This window comes from Vipera berus (genome assembly GCF_964194415.1).
Source record: "Vipera berus genome assembly, chromosome: 4".
Taxonomy (NCBI): domain Eukaryota; kingdom Metazoa; phylum Chordata; class Lepidosauria; order Squamata; family Viperidae; genus Vipera; species Vipera berus.
The window spans coordinates 9,090,545-9,103,212 of NC_138206.1; the positions used below are offsets into that span (position 1 = coordinate 9,090,545).

Sequence of the window (12,668 nt, forward strand, 5' to 3'; positions counted from 1 at the left end):
TAATAACTATTAAAGTTATACTCAGAAAGTGTAATTGACATAATTCATATAGCAGCGTAGCTGCTCAAGAGTCAAATATAATTTTGCAGAATTATTGCCATGACAACAATGGATGCTCAGAGAGGGGGAGGGTGAAAATGCCCAGGGCTAAAAGCATATACCTCAAAAATTTGAAGAGAAAAAAACCCAAGAGGGTTTCTTGTTAAATAAAAAACAAAATGGAAGATGAACCAAATCATATGGAGCACTGGAACAGGACTTTGCTCAGGATCCCAAAATGTCTAGAGCAGGGGTCCCCAACTCCCGGTCCGTGGGATACCAGCAACCGGTCCACACAACAAGCAAAGCCCCATCCGTGGGATGCAGGCAGCACATAAGACCATGTACCCTCCAGTCTGTGGAAAAAATCTTTCTCCACAGAACTAGTCCCTTGTGCCCAAAAGGTTGGGGACCTCTGGTCTAGAGCCGATCCTGAAAATACAGATTTCTGTGTCCAGAAAGTCTTAGACCAGGGCTTTTCAACCAGTGGTACGGGTACCACCTGTGGTACATTGGCACCTGGTAGGTGATACGCGATCATCCTAGAAAAGTGGTAGCGGGGGAAGGGAATGAGCTGAACTGGTGGCAGTACCGCACAAGCCTGAGCGAGAGACGGCTGGAGCTGCAGGGACTCAGCGGAAGCGCCAGGATCAGCGCCAGGCTCCAGCTGGAGCTCGGCGCTGATCCTGGCGCTTCAGAGCCCAGAAGAAGTGCCGATCAGCTGGAACGTTGCAGCATCTCCAGGGTCTTGTGATTTACATTCAGATGCTTGGCAACCGATTCATATTTATGATGGTCACAGTGTGTCCCAGGGTCATGTGAAGTGACCAAAACCTGCTGCAACCACCCAGCAGATGGGGGAAATAAAAACCAACCACCCCACCCCACTCCCGCTGCCAATCCTCAACAGAAATGCTCACAACAATGAAAACCTCGGACAGGAGGAAGAGCGCCGCCGGGCGGGCAGGCAGGTGTCTTGCTCGGCTGTGGCTTGGGGGGCACTTTTTCCAGTACCATTGTAACTTCAAACAGTCACCAAGCAAACTGTTGTAAGTCGAGGACTACCTGTACTTCATCACTGTTTTTCTTTTTTGGGTGGGGGTCATCAGGTTTTTGACACCTTGCTAGGCGACTGGTGATACTCGGATATTGCCATATCCTAAAAGTGGTACAATGGGTGTAAAGGTTGAAAAACCCTGTCTTAGACGATACTCATTTCACACATCCTCTATGATTACAAGACAGTTAGTTTACGACTGGTTGAAAGCTGTAGGAACTGAATGGAATATCTAAGGAATATGGCAAGCGAAAGTCAGAATTTCATCTTTCTGACAACTTTTGGGTTTTGACAATTAAGTGGGTTACTGCTATAGAAATGGTTACTATGGTTACTATTTGGTATAATTAAAAAGATGATATCCCAAAGATGCTTTTTCTTGTTTTTCTTTGAAGACGTTTCGCTTCTCATCGAAGAAGCTTCTTCAGTTCTGACTGGATGGTGGGAGATAGTCAGCCAGAGCTGAAGAAGCTTCTTGGATGAGAAGCGAAACGTCTTCAAAGAAAAACAAAGAGAGTCCAGTTGCCTCATGAAAAACCATCTTTGGGACAACTATGACCTGGATGACTGAGAATCTCCATAAAAAGTGGATATTATAGCTTTATTGACATACCTGGATGCACCAACAAATTTGCAAGTTACTGCTTTTTTATTAATTTCTTTTTCCCTTTTCCATCACTTCATTTCCCCTACCCCACTTCTTTATTTTTATTTTTATTTTATATTAAGAAAAAAAAACTTTTAGTAAAAATATATTTAAAACATATGGCAAGCGACAGACAAGATCTCAGGAGTTGTCATCAAATTTTGCCAGTAATAATAGATCACTGAAACCCCTAAATGCAGCCACTAGATCGGTAATAGGCCAGGCTAAGCGTTTTCTGTGAATATAACTGAAGCATAGTTACAGAGATTAAAAGCTTACATTCTATTTCTATTATGTTCTAAGCCATACTCTGGTTTAATTATTTTGACTTTCCTCTGTGATGGGAACCAAGACCTCTTAAATTTGTCAACCATGTTTCATAGCTCAGCCTTTTGTTTGAATCCAGCAAAAGTATGGCTTATTCAATGAACCGTAGTTAAACACTCTCAGTTTTCTTTCAGTGTCAGAAGGTTTTCCTCAAAACATCTTGCTGCCTATTTGGAAACTGGCTCCTCAACAAGGCACTTCTTTCACCTTATGGCTGTTGCATTGCTCCTTTTCCTGTTTGTAAAATCCTGGGGTTTGTAGAATCAAAAAAAGGAGGCATTGAGCAATGCAGGAAGCCAAATTTAAACACTAATGGCTGCCTTGGTTCTACCTGAACGTATCTAGAAACGGGGAGTAGTGATTCAGTGGTTAAAGATGCTGAATCTATCAGCTGGAAAGTGACAGCCTGGGTTCGAAACCCGAGCTCCATGCAATGGGGTACGCTCCCATTCCTTGCACCAGCAGTTCGAAAGCCTGCAATTGCGAGTAGATAAATAGGTACCACTTTGGTGGGAAGGTAACAGTGTTCTGTGCTCCTTGCCGTACAGCAGGGGTCCCCAACCTGTGGGCCACGGCCACCAGGCTGCGGGAGAGGGTGGTCAGTGCACGCACACGTGCTCATCCCCTCACTTGTGCTGGTGCCGCGGCCGTGGGGGCGCAAAAACAGGACGCCGTACCATGGGATGTGAAAATGGGCCACCACCACCACACCTCTGGGCGTGAAAACCCTGTCACAACACAGGGCACAAAAAGTGCCGCCGCCACATTGCAAGGCACAAAAACGGCCACCATCATGCCACGGGGCGCAGAAGCAAGGTGCTGCGCCAAGTAAGAACAGGGCAGGGCTAGCGAGTATCACACGGGCACTAACCCCACCCCGTTTGTGGCACGCACATGCTTGCAGCCCCATGCGCAAGCGTGTAAAATGCTTACTCCTCCCTTTTCCTCCAGTCTGCCAACCGACAAAGGTTGGTGACCTCTGGCGTATAGTCATGAGATGCTGGCTCCCTCAGCTAAGAAATGGACATGAACACTGCCCCCTAGAGTTGCACACCACTGGACAGGGGAAACCTTTACTCATTTATTTTTATCTAGGAAAGGGGGGAACCGCTTCCGAGCACAGTTATTTGAACTGATCCAGGAGGATTCCCAAGCTGCGACCCTTGCAACTTCCTCAAAGACGAATTCCCGGAGTTTAGGTTCTGCGATTGTCCAGATCAACCGGTCCTGGATCCAAGCACCAAATCCAGCAGCAGCAGGCACTTAACCAGCTCCCGCCCCTTTGATACTGTCTGTCCTGGTGGTGTTAGTGGCCCCAGCGGCACCTGTTGCTCCGCCAACACCAGGGGCAGCCATTCCCCGTAGCACCAGTCACCTTCCCAGAATTAGGAGTTCCCAATGAATCCCACTGCTCCTCTACCGCCAGGAAGATTTTCCTAACATCCACCTGAAATCTGTCTTCTAAAGTCAGTTCCATCCAGAATTGTGGCTACAGGTAGTCCTCGACTTATGACCACAAAAATTACGAGGTGGTCGTTAAATGAGTCACGCCTGACTTTACCCACCTGTGTTACCACAATTGTTAGCAAATCACTGCAGTTGTGAAAACGAATCACACAGTCCTTCAACAAATCCGGCTTCCCCCGTTCACGTTGCTGGTTTAGAAGCCAGCAGGGAAGGTCGCAAACGGTGATCACATGACTCTGGGACACTGTGTGCTGGTTGCCAAGCGCCTGACTTTTGATCAAGTGACCATGGGGATGCAGCCACAGTCCTATGCGCGAAGACCCGCCGTTTCTTCCAGCAGTCACTAAACGAATGGTTGAAAGTCGAGGACTACCTGCAGGCCAGTCAGCAGCATCTTAAAATGCTTTTAGTGTAACCCCAAGCGACTCCGGAACAAAAATAAACATGTTAGAAATGGAACAAGGTTTAAATGCAAATTCTCGACTTCGGATTGGAAATCGTTATTATCCTGACACATTTATTGTTAAGATATTCTAAATATTCAACATCTCTCTGGGCTGAGTGGTCAACACAGCGATGGCAACAACCTACGAGCGATCGTTCTATCTAACTCTGAATAAAAGATGTTATATTTAACAACTACGTTAGAAAAAAAACACCCGATCTCTTAAAAGTTGAGTCTTTCCTTAAAAGAAGGTGTCAAGATGGACAGGAATACTTAACTGTGCCCGTTACGCCATAAAGTGACGCAGTTTGGTATTTAACTCTTTCTCTTTGTTCAGCAATTCTGTGCTGTGCTTTCTGTAAGCTTCAAAATGCATCCGGAGCTCCGAGTAGGCTTGTTCTGCCCCCTCAAGACGGCGTTTTAGATCTCTAACTCGTAGGTTACTGTCCACCATTGCAGCTTCTGTCTCAAACTGTAGTTCGGCTGCCTGCTTGGCCTTCTCCATATCCTCCGCCTTCTTCTCTAGCTGGAGGATCTCCCGTTGCTTTTCCTGAAGCACCTTGCCTCTCTCCATGGCCAGGTTGAGCAGGTCCTCCTTCTCCTTTGTGAGCACCTCCAGCTTAGCTTGCAGGCTGCTCTCAACTTCTCTAAGCTGCCTCTCTGCTTGTTCCAGTTGGTCAAGGACCCGTTTCTGCTTCTTCTCCAAGACGTCCAGTTGCCTTTTCAAAGAGTCTGTTTCCTTGGTGTGGACTCTGGTTTGTTCTTTCTGGGCCTCCAGCAGTTCCTTCTCCCGTTCTTCGGCTGAACGACAGCGCTGTTGATAATTTTTCTTCAAGGCCTCCATGTCCGTGGAAAGTTTCTTGAACTGAGAAGAAAGCTGGGCCAACTCTGCTTCTTTATCTTTCAGAGGCTGGCTGAAGAGGCTTTCGTTCTCTTGACGCAGGCGGCTGTTTTCTTCTCGGAGTTGCTTATTCTGTTGTTTGTGCTCGTCTTTGAAGCGGATCATTTCTTCGTGGTTGGCAGCCAGGTCCATAAAGCGCCGTTCCAGATGCTGGATGCGTCGTGTCTGATTCTCCAACCTCAAAGCATCTCCCACTCTCGTCTCCTCCAGCTCGGCGTTGATCTGCTCCAGCGTCTTGCAGCGCAACAGTTGATCGTCAGCTCGTTTCTTGAGGATACAGATCAACTGAGACTGCTCGTTGAGGCGCGAACGCAGCAGGGCCTTCTCGCCCTTCTCCTCATCAGAAAGACCATGGAGCTTCTCCAACTGGTCAAAAGGATCTCCCATGCTCCATTCTAGCTCTCCTTCCATCTCTTTGGATATTTTCGAATTCTTCCCGTCCTGAGGCATATCAAGAAACAATTTGTCTTGCTGTTCCAGACACAAGTTCCCCAGTAGCTTTCTTCAGGTGAACATTCAAAAATTCTGGACTGCTCTTCAGAAGTTCAATGGGTCCAAATGACAGTTGGTGCACAACTTCCAAGAATTCTATGACATCACAAGCTTAGAAGGCCCCAGCTTTCCAGAACCAATTTCCCATGTCTTGATCCTCTTGCCATCCTTTTTCACTGTAGGTGAAAAAGAGTTTGTGTTCAGCAGAGAAATGATGTAACTCTTCAGTGTAATTAGGGACAAAAGAGACAGCAAGATTGAAATCAGTCCATACGTAGCAGATTTTAAGTTGGGTCAGTTCTTGTTATCAGTCAATTCCCAATAAACAATACTCTTAAGAACAGGCAAATGTTCCATCTTTTCAATAGGTGCCTTCTCAAATCTTCTCGAAGAGAAACAAGAAACAAACTTTTCAAGAGATGCTTTTGCGGCTTTCCTAAATCTGTTTATTCAAAAACAGAAGAGAAAGCAGAAGATGACCATGTTTCCTTGACACCTCTTAATTCAAAAGTTGCTTTACCTCCATTTCAAAGTGTCCCAATGCACTGGGATTTTTATGGAATACAGGTAGTTCTCAATTTGCAACAGTTTCTTTGGGGCCGTTCAAAATTACAACAGTACTGAAAAAAGTGACTTACACTTATGGCCATTTCAGCATCCCCACGGTCATGGCATCAAAATTCAACCGGTTGGCAACTGACTTATATTTATGACGAGGGCAATGTCCCAGGGTCACCTGTTGCAACCTTCTGACAATCAAAGACAACGAAGCCAGATTCACTTAACAACCACGTTACTAACAATTACAGTGTCTCACCACTGGGGCAAGAAAAGTTGTAAAAAGGGATAAAATTCACATAACTGTCTCACTTAGCAACAGAAATTTTGCACTCCGTTGTGGTTGTAAGTTGAGGACTACCTGTAGATAAAAAAAAGTTCTTAAAGGATTGCCAACTTTCATAAAGATTTACTCAAAAACATCCCACTCTATTTATTGGGATTTCCTTCTACTTTGTCAATGCTGAGTAGCTCTGGAAATAGGGGAAATTATTATTGCTTTCTTTCTGTATCAAGCTTGGGGGTTTTCCAGTGCTTTTTTTGTAAAAGAAAAAGGTGCCGGGACTCACACATGTCATACAACCCTCCTTGCCTACACTACAAGGTTCCATCCAAAAAAGGTGCCGGAACTCCGTTCTGAGCGTTCTATGAGAAAAAAAGCCCTGGGTTTTTCTATCCAAACTCTAATCCGGGGGTCCTCAAACTTGGCCCTTTTAATGATTTGTGGACTTCAACTCCCAGAGTTGCCCACCAGCCATGTCTGGCTGGGGAATTCTGAGAGTTGAAGTCCACAAGTCATTAAAAGGGCCAAGTTTGAGGACCCCTGCTCTAATCCAATCCGACGCTGTAGTTTTCAAGCTATAAAGATGCCACCTGTTGAAGCCCTACTTAGGTAGAGGATTAAGGACTAAAGGGGGGGGAGGGAAAACCAAGGAAGCAATATATTGTGTAGTTTGGATTTTTTTTAAAAAAAAAATAAGGTAAGTTCCAGATAAATGTCACCATGCGGCTTCTCTTCCTTGGCTTAAGATACTACAATGCTCTTTCCTAGAATAATAAGAGAATTCTTTAGGAAACACTCTGTCATGTTTAGCAGACTATTTACAACGAAAAGGCATCTACAGAGTAGATGGAGCTTACGAGAGGAAGCACGGGGGGGGGAACATGCTTACAAAGAATATAGAAGTCTATATATAGAACATAGAAACTGGAAGGGACCTTGGAGGTCTTCTAGTCCAACCCCGTCCATGGCAGGAGATCTTATTATACTATTCCAGACAAATGGCTGTTCAAATCTCTTCTTACAAACCTCCAGTGATGGAGCACCCACAACCTCTGGAGGCAAGCCGTTCCTCTGATTAGTTATTGTCACTGTCAGGAAATTTCCCCTTGATTTGAAATTTCAAATTAATTTTGAAAAAAATGTTTAAGACTCTCATAATTAAACAATGAAGACCTGGACGTGAGACTAACAAACATTAATGCAAACTCATCTGATTTTGTCCACTTCTCCATTTTTGCCACCGTTGTTTGAGCTATAGGCCCCGGATTTGATCCATTCTTACATATATCCATTTCATTTAAAGAATTATTACAAAGAAAGATTATGTTAGATCAGTAAAGTCTCTCCTTACCATGTTTTTATTCTCTGACTCTCTTGAATGTCCTGACACTCTTCTTGAGTTTGCATCTCCCTGGAAACCTAGACTGCAAACAGACTCTAGCTGTTCCTTTTACAGCCTGAGACTTTATCTTGCTTTCAAAAGAAAACCTCCAAAGGGGGGAAAAATTGAAAGCTTTGGCTGTCCCTACGTGCAACAGACATTTCCTTTCCGGGGAAACATTCAGACATATTTTATCTCTACAGCGCCAGACTGTAACTCTTGAAGACTACTGCTGACCGGACAATTAATTAAGAAAGCAATAAAGGTGAAACACTAAAATGTATGAAACATAAAGCTGGCAAAAAAGACAGCTTTTTTGGTTAAGTGTGGATACAGATGCCTTACCATTTAAATGGCTGAAAGTGTGCCCCTGTCCTTATCTACTTAGAAGCCTGTCCTGCTATGATCAATGGAGCTTATTGGTGATCAAATATTAAAGAGTGCAATCTTTAAGGCTTCCTACAGGATTGAATTCTACTGAGTTCTGTAGAATATCACCCCAGGGAACAATTGCAAATTTGCAAGATCTGATACACTGGGACTGCAATTGATTCAGAATAACAGAGTTTGAACGGACTTTAGAGGTCGTCTAACCCTCTGCTCAGGCAGGAAACCCTAACCATTTCAGACAAATGGTTGTCCAATCTCTTCTTGAAAACTTCCAGTGTTGGAGCATCCACAACTTCTGGAGGCAAGTCGTTCCACCGATTGATTGTTTTAACCAGGGGGGGTGTCTTCAAACATGGCCCTTTTATGACCTGTGGACTTCAACTTCCAGAATTCTTCAGCCAGCGTGCCTGGCTGAGGAATTCTGGGAGTTGAAGTCCACAAGTCATAAAAGGGCCACGTTTGAAGACTCCTGGTTTTAACTGTCAGGAAAGTTCTCCTTAGTTCTAGGTTGCTTCCACTGCTTTTTGTCCTGCCTCCAAGTGCTTTGGAGAATAGGTTGACTCCGTCACCAACTTATAAATCTTCACCGAAAGTCATTTAGCTTATTTAAAGAAATCATTTAATTCTTTTTCATGATCGACTTAAAAGACCACGCAAGACAACTGCACATAGTTTAAATACATTTCCTGTTTTAATACATACAGTGTTTATTAAAGATTAAAAGAGTTTAATTCAAACCTCAGTACCAGTTGATAAGTAGACACTAACATGTTTTGTGGTGGTAGCATCCAGCAAAAACAAGGTTAAGTTATACACAGCATAAAGATCCCTTCTGCTGAAATTTACACCTGATGAAAGAATTGGTCCCCTTAATGTTTATCTCTGTATCTTTCTGGCTCTTCTCACCATCAAACTCCAGCAAATCATATCAACTGGAAGCAACGGATTACTGCATTGTTTCTACTTTGTCATTTTTGCCACCATCAGCATTCGGAGTGGCAGAGTATCTTCCACCCAAGTGTTGGGAGAGTTGATCATTCTTTCCCATAGGTTGGCTTCATCTATTGTAGAATCCATCCAATCCACTGGAACGCCATAGCTTTTCCCTAATAAAGGGTTTAAATAAATGAAATTAGCAGCAAATATCAATTAGTTATTTGCACGGTAATGCAGGATGTCCTCAACTTACAGCCATTTGTTTAGTGACTGTTTGAAGTTACAATGGCACTGAGAAAAGTGACTTATAAACATTTTTCTACACTTCGGGGGGGGAGAAGAAAGAAAGAAAGAAAGAAAGAAAGAAAGAAAGAAAGAAAGAAAGAAAGAAAGAAAGAAAGAGGGAGGGAGGGAGGGAGGGAGGGAGGAAGGAAGGAAGGAAGGAAGGAAGGAAGGAAGGAAGGAAGGAAGGAAGGAAGGAAGGAAAAAGGAAAAGAAAAGAGAAAAAGAAAGAAACTTAAAAAGAAAGGGAGGGATGGAGAGAAAGGAAGGAAGGAAGAAAGAGAAAAAGAAAGGGGGAGGAAGGAAGAAAGAAAAAGGAAGAAAGAAAGAGAAAATGAATAAAAAAGGGGGAGGGAGAGGGAGAGGGGAGAGGGAGAAAGAAAGAAAGAAAGAAAGAAAGAAAGAAAGAAAGAAAGAAAGAAAGAAAGAAAGAAAGAAAGAAAGAAAGAAAAAAATAAATGAATAAAAGAGGGAGGGAGAGAGAGAGAGAAAGTGAAAAGAGGGAGGGAGAGAAAGGAAGGAAGGAAGGAAGGAAGAAGAAAGAAAGAAAGAAAGAAGGAAGGAAGGAAGGAAGGAAGGAAGAAAGAAAGAAAGAAAGAAAGAAAGAAAGAAAGAAAGAAAGAAAGAAAGAAAGAAAGAAAGAAAGAAAGAAAGAAAGAAAGAAAGGGAAAGAAAGAAAGTGATAGAAATTGGTACCTGTTCCAAGTCCTATTCTCAGTCCTCCCAGGAAATGGTTGGCAAGTTTATTATGATCCCAGACAGTAAGTTCCACGCAGGCTTCTTTTAAGTCTTTCGGTCGGAAGCCATCGTAAACCATGGTGTGGTTGAAGATCGGATTGGTCGTCTTCGCAACAGCTCTGGTTTTCTGACGGCTCTTTCGACTTGTGTCCGGAAGAACGGTACTTTGGAGAACAGGGGCAAAAGAAATGATAACAAACACACTTTAGATCAGGGTATCCAACATAAGCCACTTTAAGACCTCTGGACTTCAATTCTCAGATTAACTCAGCCAGCCATGCTTGAAGTTGCCAAGGTTGGACACCCACGATTTTAGATGGTATACTTTACAACAATACTACACGAGACCGGTAAAACTTAATAAAAAAGTTATTATTAACATAACAATTATGTTATTATTAAAACATCCTGATGTTCTTGTGTGATTCCATGATGATTTTTCAACTGTTCTAATACAGTATGACATGACTGAAAGACTATGTTGAACAACCTCGAGTGGAGAATTTCCAACCACACCCAATCAGTTCTGTTGCGAAACACAGTTGTCACCTCTTGGGCAAATTCACTGTACTTAAAAAGGTGACGGTAAAGTTATCCCCTGTCCAGTCCTGTCCTCCTCTAAAAGGCAGTGCTCATCTCCACTTCCTAGATGAGGAAACGAGCGTTGTCTGAAGACACTTCCATGATCGTGGGACTACCATGACTGTACGCTGTGGTGCACAGAACGCTGTGACCTTCCCACCGAAGTGGTACTTATTTATCAAGAGCTGTGGTGACGTAGTGGTTGGAATGCAGTGACATAGTGGTTGGAATGCAGTACTGCAAGCTACTTCTGCTGACTGCTGGCTGCCAGCAGTTCGATTCTCACCAGCTCAAGGTGGACTCAGCCTTCCATCCTTCCGAGGTCGGTAAAATGAGGCCCCAGATTGTTGGGGAAAATATGCTGACTCTGTAAACCGCTTAGACAGAGGGCTGTAAAGCACTGTGAAGTGGATGACAAGCCTAAGTGCTATTTCTACTGCTACTCACAGTTGTGTGCTTTCGAATTGCTAGGTGGAGCTGGAGCAAGGAACGGGAGCTCACCCTGTCACACAGCACTTGGATCATAAAACTGGGCTGCCCCAGCTGACAAGCTCAGCAACTTTAACCACTAAGCCTCTTTCCTCAGCGATGTACTTACCACTTCACGAAAGAATTGAGTTTGGGGCCTCTGAGGACAGGCAGGTCATTGCACTGTTTCACCCAAATGTGAACTTCGCCGGTACCTGAAGTCTTTTTGCCTTTAAAATGGAGACATATATAACAGATGATCAACAGAGGGCTTTAAATATTAATTTTACTTTTGGGGTGACCTGTTGATTGCGTGTGTGTGTATGTGTATATATATATATATATATATATGAATAACAGAATAGCGAAATTGGAAGGGACCTCGGAGGTCTTCTAGTCCAACCCCTTGCTTGGGCAGGAAACCCTAAACCTATTCAGACAAATGGTTGCTCAGCCAGCAACAAGCCTTACAAGGTTTGTCAAGTTTGCCCTTGCACTACAGGCAGCCCCCGACTTACGAGCCCAAAATTTCTGGAGTTAAGCGGGCATTTGTTAAGTGAGTTTGGTCCCATTTTACAACCCTTCTTGCCGCAGTTGTTAGGTGAATCACCGCAGTTGTTAAGTTAGTAACATGGTTGCTAAGTGAATTTGGCTCCCTCGCTGACTTTGCTTGTCAGAAAGTCGCAAAAGGGGATCACGCATAATCCCAGGACGCTGTGACTGTCGTAAATACGAGTTGGTTGCCAACTGCCTGAATTTTGATCACGTGACCATGTGGATGCTGCAAGGGTCGTAAGTGTGAAAAACAGTCATAAGTTGCTTTTTTCAATGCTGTTCTAACTTTGAATAGTCACTATGGTAAGTCGAGGACTACCTATACAAGCAAATAAATATATACAGTATATGCGTGTGTGTATGTCTGCCTGCATGTATATGTGTGTATATGCATGTATGTTTATGTGTATGTATATATGTATACAAACACACACATACACATACATAAAACTGGAATACTTACCTCCAACAGGCTGTGGGATATATTGGAGAGCTATCTTTATCTCCCCTCTGTTTTCAAGCTCTAATCCTTTTAAGGGGGTCTTCACCATTTGGAAAAACAAATGAAGAAATAAAGCAAAAACAATCAATGGTTAGGAAAAGCCTAATGCACACTCACCCTCTGTACTTCTGTAACTCTTTTCATCAAACAGAATGCCCAAATGAGTACAATCAATCCCTGAAGCCCTCACGATCAACTACATAATGTGACCGGTCTTAAGTCAAGGACTTACGTGTACATAACTTAAATTTCCAAAACAAAAACTCTCTCCACCACAAAGCCAATATATACTGGATTTGTTTTAGGTTTTAATGGCAATAGGCTTTAAAAAGGCAACAGAAGCACAGAACCTTTGCACTTCAGGACGTAAGTTATGATTTAGGCGAGGGCGGAGGTTTGTTGTCCGAGCTTGTGTGTTGGTTTCTGAACGTTTCGTTACCAGGCCAGGTAACATCTTCAGTGGAGTTGAGGGGATGTCAGAATCAGCATTTTGTTTATAAGGGCTTCCGGTGTGGGTGTGTCAAGTGAGGCTCTTGTGATGGGTCAAGTGTGAGTCATCAGTGAGAGGCTTGTGATGGGGAGGTCACATCAGGTGAGGGTCCCATCAGGTCAGGATTCT

General features: G+C 43.6%; 2 protein-coding genes across 2 annotated transcripts in view; both read right to left on the reverse strand.

The window, feature by feature from the left end:
- Nucleotides 1-4,267: 4,267 nt before the first annotated feature.
- On the reverse strand, nucleotides 4,268-5,332 carry CCDC89 (coiled-coil domain containing 89; the record flags this gene model as incomplete). The annotated part of the gene is made up of 1 exon (XM_081327580.1): nucleotides 4,268-5,332. One exon carries the CDS (start codon nucleotides 5,330-5,332, stop codon nucleotides 4,268-4,270), a length of 1,065 nt encoding a protein of 354 aa, XP_081183706.1.
- Nucleotides 5,333-8,663: 3,331 nt separating this feature from the next.
- The window catches only part of SYTL2 (synaptotagmin like 2), a gene marked incomplete at its 5' end in the record, with an annotated part of 49,408 nt that continues 45,403 nt past the window's right edge, over nucleotides 8,664-12,668 (reverse strand). Inside the window, 4 exons of the mRNA XM_081327701.1 lie at nucleotides 8,664-9,092; nucleotides 9,901-10,106; nucleotides 11,123-11,222; nucleotides 12,011-12,089. Coding sequence (XP_081183827.1) covers nucleotides 8,947-9,092; nucleotides 9,901-10,106; nucleotides 11,123-11,222; nucleotides 12,011-12,089 — 531 coding nt within the window. The 3' untranslated portion in view covers nucleotides 8,664-8,946. The remainder of the gene's footprint in view (nucleotides 9,093-9,900; nucleotides 10,107-11,122; nucleotides 11,223-12,010; nucleotides 12,090-12,668) is intronic.